General features: G+C 40.0%; 2 protein-coding genes and 1 non-coding gene across 4 annotated transcripts; 1 reads left to right on the plus strand and 2 right to left on the minus strand.

Annotated features, from left to right (window-relative positions):
* Positions 1-517: 517 nt before the first annotated feature.
* Positions 518-9,159, minus strand: LOC131670978 (cullin-associated NEDD8-dissociated protein 1). Of its 2 annotated transcripts, XM_058947062.1 has the most exons (17): positions 8,905-9,159; positions 7,950-8,119; positions 7,652-7,865; positions 7,281-7,573; positions 7,044-7,206; positions 6,698-6,971; positions 5,774-6,274; positions 5,468-5,697; positions 5,030-5,384; positions 3,484-3,781; positions 3,214-3,412; positions 2,856-3,113; positions 2,571-2,759; positions 2,248-2,491; positions 2,027-2,173; positions 1,768-1,943; positions 518-1,680 (listed from the first exon to the last, which is right to left on the minus strand). In XM_058947062.1, the coding sequence occupies exons 1-16, from the start codon at positions 8,944-8,946 to the stop codon at positions 1,813-1,815; spliced, it is 3,708 nt and encodes a 1,235-aa protein (XP_058803045.1). In that variant the 5' UTR covers positions 8,947-9,159; the 3' UTR covers positions 518-1,680; positions 1,768-1,812. The 2 variants fall into 2 exon arrangements, with proteins under 2 accessions (XP_058803045.1, XP_058803044.1); XM_058947061.1 differs by having other exon boundaries at positions 519-1,943.
* Positions 4,426-4,498, plus strand: Trnak-uuu (transfer RNA lysine (anticodon UUU)). The gene has a single exon. It is a non-coding gene; the product is annotated as a tRNA-Lys (tRNA).
* An 816-nt stretch (positions 9,160-9,975) lies between the features above and the next one.
* On the minus strand, positions 9,976-18,579 carry LOC131670862 (uncharacterized). The gene is made up of 14 exons (XM_058946839.1): positions 18,372-18,579; positions 17,529-17,791; positions 16,608-16,770; positions 16,249-16,510; positions 15,877-16,181; positions 15,695-15,814; positions 15,451-15,625; positions 14,004-14,017; positions 13,426-13,500; positions 12,225-12,481; positions 11,701-12,128; positions 11,314-11,618; positions 11,122-11,241; positions 9,976-11,043 (listed from the first exon to the last, which is right to left on the minus strand). The coding sequence occupies exons 1-14, from the start codon at positions 18,417-18,419 to the stop codon at positions 10,873-10,875; spliced, it is 2,706 nt and encodes a 901-aa protein (XP_058802822.1). The 5' UTR covers positions 18,420-18,579; the 3' UTR covers positions 9,976-10,872.
* Positions 18,580-18,618: the final 39 nt, after the last annotated feature.

Below are 18,618 nucleotides of genomic sequence, written 5' to 3' on the forward strand. Positions count from 1 at the left end.
CTCGTTAAAAAGTCGTTTGGCGAGACGAACGAGCGTCGGCCTACGTGAGGACGACAAGGGCAAAAGCCGACGTCGCCGAATCGTCGTTGTGCGGATCGTCGACGCGCCGAGCGAAGCGCGTCAGACGCGCGATGCGCTAGCTGCTTGCGCAATCGGCTCTCGTGCCAGAGTAATAATAATATCCGACGAGAGAGCGGAGGAAAACACAATTGCGGAGTGGCGATGCCATGATAACTCGTTGCTGTCCTCGATAAGCCGATCGAATCGGTCTGATGGTTCGACCGTGGCTCTCGCTCAACGGCAAATCGCGTATTGTTTCAATTCATTCGTAGAAGAAAGCAAAAACAAAAGAAAAATCGTAATTTTGGAAAAATTTTTCCATACGTTGGCATTGATCAATTGACCCATTTTATTTAGTCGCTGCAAGTCTAATCGATATGTTGCTTCGTCGAATTAAAACTATTCGAACGTAGAATTTACGACTGCTTTTGTATTTTGTGATCTCGGCAGAGAAACTATGCTAGTGCAGGCCACAGTTATAAATCAGTATTTCAGCGTCAACGCACTTCCTTTGTTACATTTGGCTACTCAGGTGTAACGATCTCAGCGTACAAATATTTGAAATGGATTGTTAATAAGATTGTTATGTGAGATCAGCCGAGAAAAAATAATAATCAGAATTTCAAGTATCGAGGAGTTACTGAATGCTTAGCGAGCGTGAGATATCCCTAACGAGCCATTAGTATCGAAATAGTCCATATTTACCCGACCCACCGAGCTGCGGGTGTAACGAGTAATTATGCAAACAGTTACTAAATCAACGCCGAATCACGAGTAAAATCATACACTCCCGAAAATAAACGCTCTCCCAGCGTCACTGCTCGCGCTCGAAGGCGGAAAAGAGAAAAAAAGCACGTCACTCTCCGGCAAACAAACGGAAAAGTCGAACGAGGTCTCTCCCGCGAAAATCCGCCCACGCGTCAGCGTCAATAGCAGTAACAGCAGAAGCAGCATCGCCACTCTAATACTCTTCCATCATGTACGTGCATGCACCTCGTGCCTCGACGCTCGTCGTAACGAGTCTCCATGTGGCCTATGCAAAACGGCACGTAAGCCACCGGTTGGCACGCTGGGAAAGACGCGTGACGCTCGGCACAGCGAGAGAGAAGGGAAATGAGTTTTCTACACGGGAACGACCGACGAGATGGTTTTCTCGCGCGAGCGAAGGATGATTTAAACTCTTGTTGATTTGTGAATATAAGGAAAACTGCTCGAGGACAAAGTGAAAGAAAAGCAATTCATCGCCATGGCAACCATCGTTAAAAATAAAGCAACTTCATTCTCACGTGCTTTTGTTGGACAATGTCCAAAAAGAATAACTCGTCTTGTAAAATATTTGAACGTCCGGTAAATTTATTCTTTTTCAATCCTTCATGTTTATACAGGCTTTTTTCCTTTACCGCTAAATATAAATCACATCAACTCAAAGCTACGTGCGTTTTTTCATTTTTTTCACATTACCATTATCTTCGATAGTGACACTTCCACTGAACTCTCGTGTCGCGAGGTGGGGAAGGAGGGAGCGATTACAATTAATGAAAAAATAACGTATAGAAATAAACTATCGATAGTTGCTTCTTTGCCTTATCATTCTACGATTTCCATCTCTTGAACGCACACCTAAATGCTCGACGATAATATAATGTCGCGAGTTTTTTTATACAAAAATCCAAGTGGTCTCTTTCTTTACCTCTCCCTTTTTCTCACCTTCTTTGTTCATCACATGCAAAAAAAAACGTCGCCGATCAGCCTTTAGCTCTGATCCATCAAAGTAAAGTCAAAATTATTGCCTGTGCAGTCTTTTTGAATTACGTCAAATAAAGGTTGCAGTTCTGGCGTTGATTTGATTTGATTTACGAATTCGTTGAGTGCCGGGTTTTTCTCTAAAAACAAGATAAATAATTCATAATACACTAATTACACTAATCCTTGCATAGTTTGAAAGTAAAATAGTTAATTTACATACCAGAATCTGGGATTGTGAGAAGAGCAGCAACGGCTCGAAAAGCAGATCGTTTTAATTCATCTTGTTTCTCATACTCTTGTTTGACTGAATTCTGCTTGACTTTCATTGTGCAAGTGCTCTTCAACGGTTCGACCAATCTTTCAAGCCCTATAAAGTAAACAAAAATTATGAGTATCATGTTCAATATTACATTTATCGAAGATACAGACGAGTTAACTTACTTTGTAAAACAGCAGTAGGGCAGAGTTGTGCGAGACGAGCAGTCATAAGATAAGTAAGCATTTTGATATCGTAATGATCTTTGAGGCCATTTTCTACATTATTGAGGAACTCAAAAACATTGAGTCGATCGAGGCAGGTATCCAGCAACGTGTACATGCATTCAAAAGCGGCTTTCCGAAGATCAAGACCATCGTCCACTGTGTGTTTGAAAGGACCCATTTCTACCTCTCTGATTAGCTCTTTCTATAAATATCAACGGAATCGCGTTAATATTTGTTAGGTCTTCATTGTCACATTTTTAAAGTTAAGAGTACTTATGTACCTTGATTTTGGTCTCAGCATAAAGATGTGGCAGTACTTGGTCCAAAAGATCTCGTACCAGTATTGGTTTGTTATGAGCTGCCGAATTAAATGCAACGAGAGCTACTCTTCTTACATTCAAGTCTGGATCTTCCATTGTAAGTAGGAAGTTACCCATACACTGCTTTAACATCGGATCGATTGCTTGTGGCTGAAAATATTATTAATAATAATTTGATTACTCATTGTAATGATTACAAATGAACATGCCGACAAATTTTATAAAAATCTCACATTAGAAGCTTACCTGATCAGTAATACAAAATTTCACTGCAGTAACAACTGTAGTTCTAATAAGTCCCGATTGAGATGCGAGAAGTCCCTGTAGTTCAGGGAGAAGATTGGCAGGATCGATAAGAGTGAGTTTACCGAGACACTCGGCGACGACATTACGTGTGCCTTCCTCAACGCATTCACAATGTCTTTGCAACAATACCCAGATCGAAGGCACAAAGCCCTTGAGTTGCATTACACCTGATGGACTTGCTGATTGACAAGCAATTATCTGCAAAATAAAACATTGGTTCAATCATTTATTTTTTCTTTTGCGATCACACGTTGTTTATTAATCGAGACTAAAAAGATAAATAGATTCTGAAACTTACTTCCTTCAAAGAATGAAGAAGCAGGTATTGACGTTTAGGCTGTTCCTCAATTTCATTCAGTATAAATGGTAAATACTCTGGTAGATTTCCAACAGCAATATTTCCAAGAGTGTAGCTGGCCGCAGACTTGACTTCTTCCGATCCCGAAGAGAATGATTCTAAGATTGTTTGTCTCAGCGGTTGTATGCTACTCAAATCTCTGCAAAACCATCATTTTCATTAATATTTATCCTTGAACAATCGTAAAATTACGAAATTGTCGATACTCACACGTGTCGGCCTATCTCGCCTATAACCAGTAATGCGAAAATATGTCTAGAGTCGCTCTGTTGATTCTTTACATCCTTTAAGAACTCTTCTACGACGCCCATAGCCTCCTGCTGGCGGGTGATGGTAAGGGCAGCCGTGCACTTCGCCAGGGAGTGGTAAGCTTGCTTATGTAGCTGCTGGACCTGAGTTTGGTTGACAGGCGATACGAGCATTTGCAAGAGATCGCGATAACGCAATCCAGGAATCCCTGCATGCACGAGGGCTTGGAAGAACTCCAGCATTGATGTCAGAGCAGCTCCTATTGAATATGATTTTACAACAATTATAAATTGAGGAAATATAAATTGTATCATGACGGAAAATTGTGAGTAGTGTATATCACATATATTCTGAGATTATAAACAATTGATTCTATGCAATTTCATTAATATCAATATAAAACTATTTTTCAAGTTATGATATCGTTATCAAATTCACGTTACAACGGTATATACAGCTAAATGTAAACTTTGAATACTCATTACGTCTTCAATTGATAAGTACACAGCTCTTTTGAAAGTCATTTGCATGAATTTGTCAGTTCTATCAGTCGTTATAACGTGACACGCACGTGTGCTTATTTTCTACGGTCGGGAAAGTCATAATCATAATAGAATAATGAAAAAAAAAATATCGTCGCAAGCGTATGTCGTGTGTATATATACATATCCATTGACGCATATAACCTAAACTGTCATGCCGCGAGCACGTGAAGTAGAACATAACTACATTACAATCACTCAAGCGACAAGAAGCAATTTAATGTGCTCTAAAAATTTACTACAGCGGTTCGAAATTTTCGCTGTTTTTTTCATGACGATTCGGCATACCATTTTTTGAATATTTCTCGTAAAATGGGACAACCGAGGCTGTCTACAACAACAGTGAACTGCTTGTCGCGCCGCCCGGATAGCTCAGTCGGTAGAGCATCAGACTTTTAATCTGAGGGTCCAGGGTTCGAGTCCCTGTTCGGGCGACTTTTTTGCAATCGCTCAAAAAATTTTTTTTTACAGTTTTCCGATGTATTAGTATCTTACCTAATAGTTTTTCAAAATTTTCTTCCCCAATTAATATATGCACTGAGTTAAATAATTACTTACGAATATAGCTTATCAATAGATTACGGTAAGCTTCATCCAGTACCTATTAACGAAAATCTTGAAACTACCCGTTTCGGATGAATTACCGATAAGATTATAAAATTAATTTTTTACATTAGCCATGTAATAAATTCAATGAAATATGTGACATAATTTATATATTAATTATAGAAAACTTCCAGAGTGAAATTCTAGATGACTAGTTGAATTTTTAAAACTATCATGCATTTTGGATTGACCTAATAAAATTATTGAACTTGATTTTTTTAATCTGTCAATTTTAAAATGGCATAATCATGAAAGGACCAAATTCCCATCAGAAGTTAAAAAGTAATATTTACATGAAGTAATAAGAGTAAAGAAACCCCGCAGAAACAATTCTACGTGTTAAAATAATGTATCCATACCTTGCAACAACGGCGACTTAACAAGCGACAAAATTTCAGGTAGGATATTTTCAGAGATCCTATTGAGTGCTCCCGGATACAATTTAGCGATAGTAGTCAGCAGCGTGAGAGTAAGCTGAGCAATATGCAAGTCAGACTCATTGATAAGCGGTGGCAGTTCAGTAGTGACGGTCTCAAGAAGATCGGGGTGTAGTGAGTTGCAGTAATTGCGAAGAAGAGTGTCAAGAAGAACCAAAGAGCTGAGCTTTAATGCGCGTTGGTTCTTGCGAAGAAAAGAACCGAGAATCGGAATCGCTTCATGAAGGATTGGCTGCAGGTCGATGCGTAAGGGCGAAGCTGCGATGCACGTCAAAGCCTACAGTGGAACAATTTCGATTAATTTCATTTGTAGACTATATATGAAAGAAAGTCTAACGATATAAACGGTTGAATAGATACTTTGACGGTGGTGAGACGAGTGATTTCATTGCGCAGTCTATCGAGAAATATTGGTAGGCACGTAGGAAGTTGGGTGTGCATAGTATCACCAAGATGAGCGACTATCTGGCCCATACAGGCAATTGCTCGTTCCTTCACTTCTTGGTCGATGTCCGCAGTCTTTAGACGAGATAAGGTTGCCCAGTACAGCTCATTGGATAGTGCCGTGAAATCAAAGAGACACGGTTTATCTAAAGCACGAGTAATTGTTAAAATATTATTCTAGTAAATTGTGAAAAATTATAAAAGAAAACGTAAAATAATTACCGTGAGGTCTGATGACTTGGACAAGTTGCTGAAGTACGAGCAATGCTTCAGCAGTGATTTTGTAGAAAGGATCACTGACGGCTAGGATGATGGGTGGTGCCAATACCGCTAGATGTGGATGGAATACTTCAGGTTGATGTGTGGATAGCAACGTATGCACAAATGCCAGAGTGTCGATCTTCATGTTGCTCGACGAATTCTTCTCTCCCAACGAATATTGGATTCCTGGAATCAGTGCTGGTATGTGGTTAGTCAATGCACCAGGTAACACGAGCACAAGTTCCTTTAGTAATGAAAGACAATCTTGGCGAGTCTTGATGCTTTTTTCCTTCATCTGACGGTGTACTGCTTTGACGATCACCGGAATTTGCTGTTGTAAAAGGGCAATTGGACATTCGCTGTCTTCCATTGAGTCTGGATCCAGTGCAATGGTTGGCTTCGTTTGACGGAGAAGTGTTATATAAGCATGGAAGATGTCGGACTTGACGTTTTCCTCTCGCTCTGAAAATTATAATAAGTCTTTTAGAATTTCAAAAAGTTTACAGATATTTTCTAACAATGATATATTTAAAAAATATTGATTGTCCAAAAAAATATTATGCTTTGGTGACTAATTTTCCGCATCAAAATTGACAGATGCCTTGTGTCTTAAATGCGATGAGATAATGAAAAATTAAATATTTTAAATATTTTTTAAGTATGAGTATAATAAATCTTCATCGTAAATATTGCTATATTTTTTTAAATTAGTAATCGTTATAAATTTTCGTAGCAAATAATTTGACAGTATGCATTTCAAATAGGATTACGGGCTAATACTTTAGGTTATTAAAATTTTTTAACAATGAAATGAAAACTAGCTATAATCAAAATAACATTAGATATAAAAATAAATCATTAGTTATTAATTTAATTTTTTGTTACCTTTGAATCTATTGATGAGAGCTGGTGAGACAACCTTGTAAATCTCCACAAGTAATTCTCTTCTACTGGCAATAATAGCTTCAAGACACTTGGTAGCTGCACGACGAACCTTCCAGCTCATATCATCGTCATCTGAATATTCATCCTCGGCATCTTCATCATTATCTTCTTCTGTTTCCATTACGGCATTTTCACCATCCGACATATCTCCTGCATCATCGTCGTAGTTGTAGTTTGGATCGTACGTTATGTACATCAAGCAAATTTCGAGAATCTACAAAGAAAATTTTAATTAAAAATATTTCTACGCGCGATTGAACCGATGGACGAGAATTAAATGGTTTACCTTGTTGATATGAGGAGTAATTTCTTTTGGACATCTGTAAACAAATGCTTCAAAAGCTTGCAAGCAGTATTCCGTCAATTCATCGTCTTCTTCTTTGCTATACAAAGTAATTAGTGGCATGACCCTTTCAATTTGCTCTCCAAATCTATGTCCCGCTTGTCGACTGTTAAAATGAAAAATTTTATTATTACAAACTCTAATAATACTAAATTAATTGTGTTTTCAATGTATTTGTACCAAATAGAAGCAATGCATTGAATGTAAGTGCGGACAAGATTGTTAACTTTATTTTTCGTGAGTCCCTCTAGAAGATGATCTAGCAATTTCGTATACAGTGTACTGCTGCTCGATGTCATAAGATGGCTCAGAGCAACTATGGTTCTCTTGCGAACAGCTTGTCTTGGTGATGCAAGTTGCGGCAGTAAAGAATTTAGTATCTGAGTGTGGAATGATACCAATAGTGAACCAAAACGTGAAAGTAAATCTGCAATGATGTCTAAAGATTCAAGCTGTACAGGCACATCTTCTTGCTACAAAATATATAAAAATCAGTAAATTTCTAAATTAAATCAGATTCTCTATTTGCATTTGATAAAAGAATAAAGTACCTTCTCGATTGCCGTACTCAATCTACCAGTGATTCTTTTGCAAACATTAGCAGCAAGAGCAGTTGAGCTAAAAGAAAGTTCAGCAATTACAGTCTTCAAACCAATACTTGAGATATCTCTAAGTTGTTCTTTGTCAGAAACCATATTGCTGCATAGGGTATCTACAATTGTTTCTACTTGAAACTCTTTTACTTTATTCACCAGAGGTCCTAAACTATAATAAATTAAAAGTGATTACATCTAATTTTATTGTTATTTTGAGCATTTACTGCAAGGATTAAATAAAACAAATAATTACCACTTCACAGCAAGATTTTGTACTTCCCCATTCTTGTCTTCCAAAAGTTTTAAAAGCATCTTAACAACCTTACGTTCAGAATCATCATCTAACTTTATATTATCTTTCTGTAACTCTGTCATTAAATCATTTGTTGCCATGAATCTGAAGTCTTTGTCACTGGATGTCATCTATAAATCATAGATAAGAATATTTATTAATAAGTTTGTACTTAATTAATATGGAAAAAACTGTAAATCAATACATAAATGAATTATGGATATTGACCAGAATATAGTCATTTAAGCACTAATTTACTAATTGATTATATTATTCAATAGTAATAAATGACCTAATCAATGTGTTATAGTTTCTTCCACAAAACAGAAAGAAAAGTATTTTCATCTTTTTTAATGATACAATTTTATACACTCAACCATTAGGCAGAACTTGTTCTTTATGTTGTATTTTTGTTTTCAGATTATTGAAAACTATAAACTATCAAGGATTTGATATTTCCAAATTTCAATTATAGTAGAATAGAAAATAGAATAGAAAAGAAATCTGAATATGACTGATTCTTATTTCAAAAGTGCTTTACAAAGAAATAAAAGAAATGAAACCGTTTCTAGCGAAGTTATTTCCGTTGATCTAGAAGGTGTATTTCGTCTTTTAAAAATACAACCTCTTGACTGATAAGCAAAACAATGCAAAAATTTGCTGCTCATAATACAAGTGGTCAATGAACAGAAAATTTAATTTTTAAATAATACTTAAATGATTTATATAACGTCGGAAACTCTTAAACTCTCAAAAACGAAAAGAAATAATTCGTACAACTAAGTGATTCGGGGCGGAGAGGTTAGGTTTTCCAATAAAATCCTACAACTGTTTAACAAAATTTTTTGATCTAGACAAAATTTCATCATCCAAAGCAAACATCACATTTAAACAATAAAAATGGTCGAAAATTTACCTTCTCAAGAAGACTGGCAATTTGATAGGAAACGCTAGCCATTTTTGCGGTTTTCTTTGTTTGCCGGCAGACCCTCAAAGATACTGTAAGAAAATTGTTGTTGGCCGGCAGTTATTCAACTTTGAGCTTCTCTCAAATCAAAACTCTTATAAAATTGCCGAGAAACAGGATTCCTCAGTTAGTACAGAAACACTTTGAGCGTCCTTACAAGCTGCGATTCGCCGACGACATTTCCATCATCCGCACAAAAACGGATCTCGATCGTAGCGGTACGGATTTCTACGTATGTGTATGTATGCGTGTAGGTATAGTATATGTATATATTGGATGTGCATATAATGGCGATAAAAGGGCATTTGTGAACTGTGCTGTAACTTGCTCGAGGGGTAATTTCTGCGCATGAGGTACTGACTATCGTTATTAAGATTTATTGATAGATTAATATTTGCCTTCGATGGAAACGTACTTATTTAAGAACACTTCTGTTTTAATCTTATAGACTGAAATTTATGGACTTCGAGGTGGAATGTGAGCGCGCAATTTTGAATTTGCAAGTTTTCCATTTGCACGAGTTCCTTGCATAAAAGTGTCATAACACTGATATGTTTATTTTTTGGAATATTTGATTTCTGCAACAAAAATACTTCTACAATATTCTCGATCACTTTATTTCTTTATTATTTCAGTTTTTTAAATTTATTATTATTATGTTAGTATATTATTACAGGTAAGACATAGCTTGAACTTTCACATGTAGAAGTTGAAAATGTTTATATACAGATAAAAAGAAAAACCATTATAAGTAACAGAGTAAATTGTATTTTAAAAGAATTAAAATGATAAGGATACTGAACGTGCAGTGTAATATAAATAACAAGTCTGCATTTTTGATAAATAATTTTCATTATTCATAAATTATATATTTACACATTCAGGACAGGGAATTTTCGCAATTTTCAATCCGCGAAAATTTACTGATAAACAGTTATATTGCATTGTTCGTTGGAGAAAGTAAATAGTGCATTGCATGGCGTGTGTATAAATGTATGCAAAATAAGAACAAAACTGAAATGTATGTAAAATAATTTATGTATATAACTATGTATATTATATTACATTAGATAGGTTCACAGAAACGCAGTAATATATTTTTTATGATTACATTGCTTCTCGTCACCCTTTTTGATGTTAACACCTTTGCAATATGAGATTCCTATACAAGTAGCATTTAGAAGACTCATAATTATGCAAGCGGTTAGTTTTACAGTTTGTAATACTGAAGCGCATATGTAACTCCATTCCGGTGGAAAATAAATAAAATGTAAAGGCCGAATTAAAAATAAATTACTTAAAAAATAAAATAATACGGCAACATTTTTTGCATTCCATTAAAATTATTTTTCATCTTTAACCATTCGGCAATTGAAATTATAGGAAGAAAGGAAAATGTACTGAAAGCAGTGTCTATTCAATGGCTCGCAAATAATCATTTTTAAAATTAATAAATAGTCGATATTCAACTTATGGCAGGTTGATGCCTCGTAAGATTATGGTGCGGAGAGCACCAAAAAGACTTTCAATAGAAACGCGTTCAAACATACGGTCATCTGGAACAATAAAACCCGAGATATAGAATCACTATGAGCTATGCATATTCTTTGAAGTCGATTGCGCACAGCCAAAATGCAATTTGCAATCGTATTCAAACACGTGGAATTATTTAAAAAAATGAACAAATACCACGTAATTACGCGTGATCACCAATAGTTACTTTGTAATTGTACGTATGTATCGAAAACGGTTCGAATTACGCACAACTCATTTACATTGTTTCTCGGGTCGAATAGTTGCAAGACTCTTTGAAACAAAAGTCATCGCATCACATATTCTTTCCATGTTAGTTACCACCGATTTTCTATTATATTTTTCTTAAAAACGCTTCATCCAAATTTTCAACTAGAGAGTAGCTTAGGAGATCTGAGGAATTTCAAAGTTGACGCTGATTTTCGCCGACTGAGCGAGCTTCATAATGGAGGAAAGTTTTACTGCAATTCTAGCCGCTTCGTCCAAATCGTCGACAGGGACGATTTTCAGACCTGCAGTGGCAATTAGAGCTTTGGCCTCATCGACGTTGGTTCCCTGAGTAAGAAAAAAAATATTATTAGTATATTATCCGAATAAAGCGCTAAAAAGAGATATAAAAATACAATTATATACCTGTAGTCTAACAACAACAGGTATTTTGAGATCAAGTTCTTTTGTCGCCGCAATGATACCTTCGGCAATAACGTCGCACCTCATGATACCTCCGAAAATGTTAACTAATAGTGCGTGAACCTGAAAGTAAAAATATCATGAAAAATCTGGTGAATGAAGTGAAATAAAGAATTAAAATAAACATTAACATACCCTCGGATCAGAAGTGATGATTTTGAAAGCCTCTTTGACAGCCTGAGCAGTAGCACCACCACCAACGTCAAGAAAGTTTGCGGGTTCACCTCCGTGCAATTTAATGATGTCCATAGTAGCCATGGCAAGTCCAGCACCATTAACCATACAACCGATATTTCCGTCGAGAGCAATGTAATTCAATTCAAATTTGGCAGCTTCCACTTCTTTGGGATCTTCTTGCGTCCAGTCACGAAGATTGAACAGATCTTTCTGACGGAACTCGGCGTTGTCGTCGAACCTACATTTAGCGTCCAGCGCAAAGTCTACGAGTGAAAGTATTTGGTTATCCGGCGAAGCGAGTGAAAAAGTTAGTTGAAAAAAAAGAAAAAATCAAGCGATAAATACATTGGCCATTGATGTCCTCGGCGAGAGGATTGACCTCGATGAGCAGCGCGTCTTTCTTCACGAACAGATTGTACATGTTGAGTATCAGCTCGGTGATGTAATCCTTGACGTTATCCAGACCCAGTTTGGCGACGATCCTCTGAGCTTGCTCTTTCGTGATGCCCTTGTTAATGTCGATAGGCTCGTACATGATGGCCTGTGGATTCGACGCCGCGACCTCCTCGATGTTGACGCCGCCTTGGCTCGAGGCGATGATCACCGGACCGCCAAACGCGCGCTCCATCATCACGGCTAGATAGTACTCTTTGCGTGGGAACATCCTCTGCGTGACCATCACCGCATTGCATATCCTGCCGCCTTCACCCGTCTGCTTCGTCACCAACAATTTGCCAAGCATCTGAGCTGCCAGCTGCTTCGCCTCTTCCGGCCTGGAAATCACAGTTCGATTGTTAGTTGTCTTCGAGTCGACGATTAGATAATTTTAGAAGCGCATAAAGCTCAGGTGAGAAGACCGCTGAACTTACGTCTCGCACATCTTGACGCCGCTGACATTGGTGCCCTTGAAATGGCCCTTGCCACGTCCGCCGGCGAGCACTTGGGCCTTCAGCACGATGTCCTTGGTATTCAAGTCCCGGGCGAGCTTGGCAGCCTCATCGGCAGTCTTGGCAATGCCGAACTTGGGCGTCGGTATACCGTGCTCGTTCAGCAGACTGTAGCTGATGTGCTCGTGCACATTGAGATTCCTCGTCGGCTGCTTGCTCAAGCTCGCGCACGCCAACATCTGAGCGACGCAAGTCTTATCGATAGGGTCGATAGCGGCCGACGAAATCCGACCGCGGATCAACGGTATGACCTACACCTGATGCTCGTTTTCGCGTCGCCGTCGCGCGGACTTGGCAACGTCGGCCGCCGCGAGTGTTTTGATAATGCAACGCGGAGCTCGCCTCGCGATTAAAATAAAAGCGGTTTTCCGTGCAGTCGCGCGGAAGCGAAAAAAAGTCAGCCGATTATTCCACGCTTGACCTTCGTGCCGGCAAATCAGCCGCAATGTCATTGCGAATTCTTCGGCTCGTTTCGAGCGAGGAACGGCTCGCTTTCCACTTCCGCGGTGCAAAGTCCAACGTGACGTGACGCAATCAATGCGTACTTGTTCGGCGATTCATGAATAAAAATCCAGACGAATCGATACGAATCGCGGGTGGACGTGCCCTCGGAGGCATCGCACGTCGATTTGGCCGCAGGGCCGCGACCGAATCAGCGGCGTCGATCCCGAGAAGACCAAAAAATAGAAGGAGAAGAAGAAAAAATGAGCGCTCGCGACCACCTTGCCGTTTCAAAATCCCGCCCATCTTCCGCGCGAGCCGCAGTCGCGTAAATCTCGACCAGCTCGATCAATGAAAATTGCCAGCAATACGACGTAGAGGAACGCTCGCGCGTATCTTGTATCAGTTGCTTTCTTTTCAGTTTACGTAAAAAAAAATCCATGCCATCGTCGTTACAAAAGAGCGCGAGGCGTAAAACTCGACGGTGACCCTGGCGCTCAATTTAGCAGACTACGCGAGAGCCCGACACGTTCGCGCGCGCGTGTGCGTGCGACACACAGACACGGAGCGTTAATGTCGTCGCGCCCTTTTCCATCGTCGTCATTTTCCTCGGCTGCTGGTTTCTTTGCTATCGTTGCACGTAGCATTGCGAAGAATGCTCGAAACGCTTAACTGGACTCACCTTGGTGCCATTAAGACGTCCAAGCGACTCGGCGAGGCTAATAGTTCGCGACAACATGGTGGCCATCTTTGGCTGCTACTCTGACTTTGTGTGCGCTGCTGCTGCTGCTCTCGATTCTATCCTCCGCTACTCTGCGCCACTGCCAGCACCACTTTGGCTTTCGGTACGAAGAGAAGCCAGCTGATGTGTTGGCTCCGTCCTCGTTCGTGTGTGCGCGTGTGAGTCAGCACGACCGTGCAGTTAGCTCGCTTGCCTCACCTGCGCACACAGCCGTGCTCTGTGCTGACCGTCCCTGTTACGCCGTCACTTTTTCTTTCTTTTTTAGCGCACAATGGTTTTTTGTTAGTTTCTTTTTTCATTTTTTTTTAATAAATTACCACTGAATATCGAAATACATTGGAAATTAAATGATCAATTTCAAAAATTATTAATTGGACCAGCGAATATAATAATAAATAATCAAATTAAATTTTTAAAGAAAGCTCATAGTGAGCTTTCGAATTAATGAAATCAGCTGTTAAGAATATATAGTTATTATACGCGTAAATAAAAAAGCACCAAAATTGATCACCATTTACTTCTGACGGTGTAACTTTTAAATGGCATGTGTCTTATTACCGTGTATATTTATCAAAACAGTTCTCACAATTCCAACACGAGCGATAAGATTTCCATTTCATATGAAACGTTTTTTAATAGAAACAATAATTACAGTAGTTGATTCTCTAACAAAGTGTCAATATAAAAAAAATGATCTAACAAGTTGAAGTTTAAATTTAAACTTACTACAGCGTTTCGAAAACAAAACAAAAAGCGCAAGTGGTTCTACCGGTCTCGCGTGAAGATAAATTGTCAGGCAAACCGGTATCCTTAAGCCGGCCGTGTATAATATTGATGATTCTGCGACGCGCGCACTGCAGATTGGTTTTCTCAAGTGTAATCTTTGCTTAAATAACATATCTCTTTTATAAGTTCGAAAATTGAATTACACAGGACGATTAATTTGCGAAAATTGCGATAACGAGGCATCAATGGAGATGTCAATGAGAATGCCGATGATGAAAGATCTTATCTAGATTGAGCAAAAGCATCTCAACGCATTTTGACTTTGTTAAACTGCCGTAACATAAATTTATCTGCAGCAAGATTAATCGGCTGGAAATCTCTTGAAAGCCCGGCAGTATCGCACAGCTGATTCGCTAAGTTTTAATCGTTCCGACAGCAAGTTATTACAAAAAAGTAGAAACAAATCAATTAGAGCGATAGCGATAATCAAATTGTTCGTTTATTGATAAAACTGCTTTTGAAATTCGCTCGATTGCAAAGCTGACGGTAACACGCGGTCAAGCTAACATTTGGCTCTGGCGCGAGTGTTTCGCCCCCACCTACCGACTCGTAAGAATGCACTCACGGAAGAAGGAAGAAGCCAAGCACGCGCTCTCCTCGTGCTTACAGCATTGTCGCGCGCCGTGGACAATGTCATCCGCTCAGCTGTTCTACAAACGCGTTTAATGCTCCTCGATTATCTTTTTGCTTTGTTTCGTTTCTAATATTGAAAATAGAGCTTTCTATCAACAGCGCTGACTCGTTTCGACTTGTTATAACTTTGCGAGTGATTAACATTGAAGTGTAATTAATAAATATCTGGATTGCCAAGTTAGCAAAAATTTGTGAAAGTTAAGTTTGAATAAGCGAACCAAAATTTAGTTTTGTTGAGCATTTTTCATGAACAACAAGGTTTTAATTATTAAAAAAGGATCATTCCCAAACCTATATATTTTAAAGTTATTTATTCCAAAATAAAATATAAACTTAAAAAAAGTTTCTTAAAAAGTTTCACCAATATCGTACTCTTGAACACACACAGTCGTTTCACGTATTACAGCACATAGACGCGTAATTAATTAATAGAATAAAAGGTGCAACATACAAAAAAACAACAACAAAAAAAAAACAGAAAAAAAAAAGAAAACAAGAATTTATACTTGAGTCTGTTCGCATACATACGTCACACTGAAATTTAACATTTCTTAGGTGGTGCCTTAGGTGTGAGCTCGATGTCGAGATTGAGATTTCGAGCTAGTCGGCAGATATCCGCTACGGAGACACATGCCTCTGCTGCTTCAGCCATGTCATCGATTGGGATGATCTTTAATTTGGCGTCGCGTATCAGCTGCTTACCTTTGTCGGCGTTAGTACCCTATAATCGATCGTTCAAGCTTTCAGTTAATCTGTCGTCAAAATGAACGAACGAGCGTAATGGGCATACTTGGAGTCGAGCAACTACGGGAATGTTGAGTTTCAAGTCCTTGAAAGCTGCGATGATGCCTTCAGCTATAATGTCGCACCGAATGATACCACCGAAGATGTTGACGAAAATAGATTCCACCTGTCGATAAAAACAACTGGTTACAAACCGCCAACGCAACATTCAGCTTTGAGCTTCCTTACATGGGGATCCGACGAGATAATTTTGAAAGCTTCGGTAACAGTCTCGACTTTCGCCCCACCGCCAACGTCGAGAAAGTTAGCCGGCTCTCCGCCATACAACTTGATAATGTCCATCGTCGCCATGGCCAGACCCGCACCGTTAACCATACACCCAATGTTGCCGTCGAGAGGGATATAGTTCAAACCAATTTTGTCGGCCTTCACCTCGTTGGGGTTTTTCTGGCTCCAATCCTGCAGCGCGTAAAGCTCCTTCTGCCGAAAGCTCGCGCTGTCGTCGAAGTTGCACTTGCAGTCGAGCGCGAAGTCTGAAACGCGAGAGCGGCGGTTTCACGTGCGTCGACGGGGTCGCGTGCCTTCCTACCGCGGACTCACATTGTCCGCACAAGTCCTGTACGAGGGGGTTGATCTCCAGCAGGAGAGCGTCCTTCTGAATGAAGAGCTCGTAGAGATTGCAAACGATCGTGGAGACCACAGTTGGGTCTTCGACGCCCAGACCGCAGGAAATCGCGTCGGCCTGCTCGCACGACAAGCCCTTGCGCACGTCCACGGGCGTGTAGCTGATGGCTTCCGGCTTCGTAGCCGCGATGTCCTCGATGTTCACTCCACCCTCGCTCGATGCTATTATTACCGCGCCCTGGGGAAAAGACGCCCGGTGAGCATTCGTCCCCGAGACTCGTGCGAGTTTTCCTTGCGTGGCGACGTGAAAATGTACAATCGTTGCGTGGACTTACGTCGAAGCTGCGCTCCATCATCACGGACAGATAAAGCTCTTTGCGCGTGAACATGCGCGTCGTCACCATTACCGAGTTGCAAATCCTGCCGGCTTCTCCGGTTTGCTTCGTTACCAGCTTCTTGCCGATCATTTTGCTCGCCAAATCTTTCGCCTCTTCCGGCCTTTCGACGCAAATAACATCAAATGATTTATCTCTTGGTCTTACGGTGTGATATTAGTCAAGGACAGTAAAGAAAAAGCTCTTAGCTTCGACTCAATGTACAATATTAATCTACATCTGGTGAATATTAAGACAGGCAAATTTGATAAGAAAGATGACAGTAGCGAGATACCGAGGCTCTCGCGAGTTGTTGCAGCGCAACAAACAAGTCTTCGTATCAATTTCCTATCTGGCGTAAATCATGCAGCCGAATCGTCGATTTGGCAGCACGTGCTTCTCTCGCACAACGTCGTGTCTCGGCATTCGTGGGACGCGATAAAAGCACGCTGCCCGATCGAAACGCCAATCGTCGGATTGCCAAAGCCAGACGGTTTGTTTTCTTTTCGTTTTATCGGATAGACGAGGAAACCCGCTGAGCGTACAGACAGGCTGCACTTTTTAAAAACGTTATCGGACTCGCTGAACTTTGGTACGCATCCGCCGGAGTGAACTTTGGCTATTGCAAACGCAACGAGATGTCTGCCGCTGAGACTCGACAAGAGAGATATATACCGAGCCGCTCGTGACGTAAACATAATATTACTCGAATCGACTTTTATCACCTGACGATCATCCGGAGATGTGAATCGTTATTATTGTTACTTAAAGCGAAATCTATGAACATTCGGGATAAGCATTGTTTGGTGTTAGTCCGCGACACGCCAGAATCCTCGATTGCAAGATAAACGCAAATCTTCAGCTAAGAAAATCGAAACTTACGTGCCGCACATCACAACGCCACTGACGTTGCTGCCGATAAAGTGCCCTTTCCCTCTGCCACCAGCCAAAACCTGTGCCTTCAGTACGAGATCTTTGGAATCGAGCTTCTTGGCTATCTCGAACGCTTCGTCGGCAGTTTTTGCAACTCCGAAAGGCGGCGTGGGGATGCCCGCCGACTTGAGCAGCGTGTACGCTTGGTTCTCGTGAATGTTGAGGAAGCGACGCTGTTCGCCATTGCGTGTCGACGGCCTTGCTACCAGTGACTGCGAGTTTTCGCTTTTTACTTTTTTCAGATAGTGTCGTTCGATAAGTCATTATTTGTTGTCTTTCGGTAAATCACTCGGCAATTGCTCGCACGTCGTAAATTATTCTGTACCATATGAAAAGTGCCGCGTTATAATTATCCAGTAGCGTGAATGAAACGCGAACTTCATACGAATGGACTCTCGATAGTATCTGGATGTTGAATTCTAGTTAGGCGGAAAAGTTTCGAAAGAATTTCGTTTAAACAATGTTTTCGATAACACTAATAGCTATGGATTAGCGGACGGTATTATTAAAGATGGCTCGAGTGTTTCTATCGCAATTCTAAAAATACATTTTTAAAACGAAAGCCAGATGTCTTTGTTTCCAAATTTGACGCGTACATAAACAAAGTTCTTCGCTAACCTAAGAATAAAAAACCTGTCAACTAATTTTACATCGCAATTAAATGCTTACGTTCTAACGGTTTTACTGCTATTTCCGGAAGTCATAACAAGAATCTAAATTAAACGCGTCGCATGACATTGGAAACTCGCCGCGCACCTTAAAAAAGCGGAACGTTGCAATTGGCATACTCACTTTTAATGGGCTCTCTCGCACGCTAAATCTCACCAAATTTTTCAACATCTTGAATTCACACTAGTAATTTCTCATCACTGAACGGAACTACAAAATTTTATTGTTTCGCGCGTGTGCAGAGCAGCAGCTTTGGCCTCCCAAGGGTATCCGTGTTTTGTTTTCGCCAGCGAAAGAGCGGGTTTGAGAGAAGTACAATCGACACGCGGTCGCGGACTGTTCCGATAAAACTGACAGCACGCACGCAAGT

Source organism: Phymastichus coffea, unplaced genomic scaffold, assembly GCF_024137745.1.
Source record: "Phymastichus coffea isolate CEN01 unplaced genomic scaffold, Cenicafe_Pcof_1.1 PCOF00117, whole genome shotgun sequence".
Lineage (NCBI taxonomy): Eukaryota > Metazoa > Arthropoda > Insecta > Hymenoptera > Eulophidae > Phymastichus > Phymastichus coffea.

Excerpts from the sequence above, each read along its gene's own strand:
- LOC131670978 (XM_058947062.1), bottom strand. The coding sequence starts at position 8,946 with ATGGCTAGCGTTTCCTATCAAATTGCCAGTCTTCTTGAGAAG. Across the intron at positions 7,866-7,949 it reads CAAAATCTTGCTGTGAAGTG|TTTAGGACCTCTGGTGAATA; the intron begins GTAATTATTTGT and ends AATTTATTATAG. Across the intron at positions 5,385-5,467 it reads CTCGTCTCACCACCGTCAAA|GCTTTGACGTGCATCGCAGC; the intron begins GTATCTATTCAA and ends GTTCCACTGTAG.
- LOC131670862 (XM_058946839.1), bottom strand. The coding sequence starts at position 18,419 with ATGTTGAAAAATTTGGTGAGATTTAGCGTGCGAGAGAGCCCATTAAAA. Across the intron at positions 16,511-16,607 it reads TGATGGAGCGCAGCTTCGAC|GGCGCGGTAATAATAGCATC; the intron begins GTAAGTCCACGC and ends TCTTTTCCCCAG. Across the intron at positions 15,626-15,694 it reads CCGTAGTTGCTCGACTCCAA|GGTACTAACGCCGACAAAGG; the intron begins GTATGCCCATTA and ends GATCGATTATAG.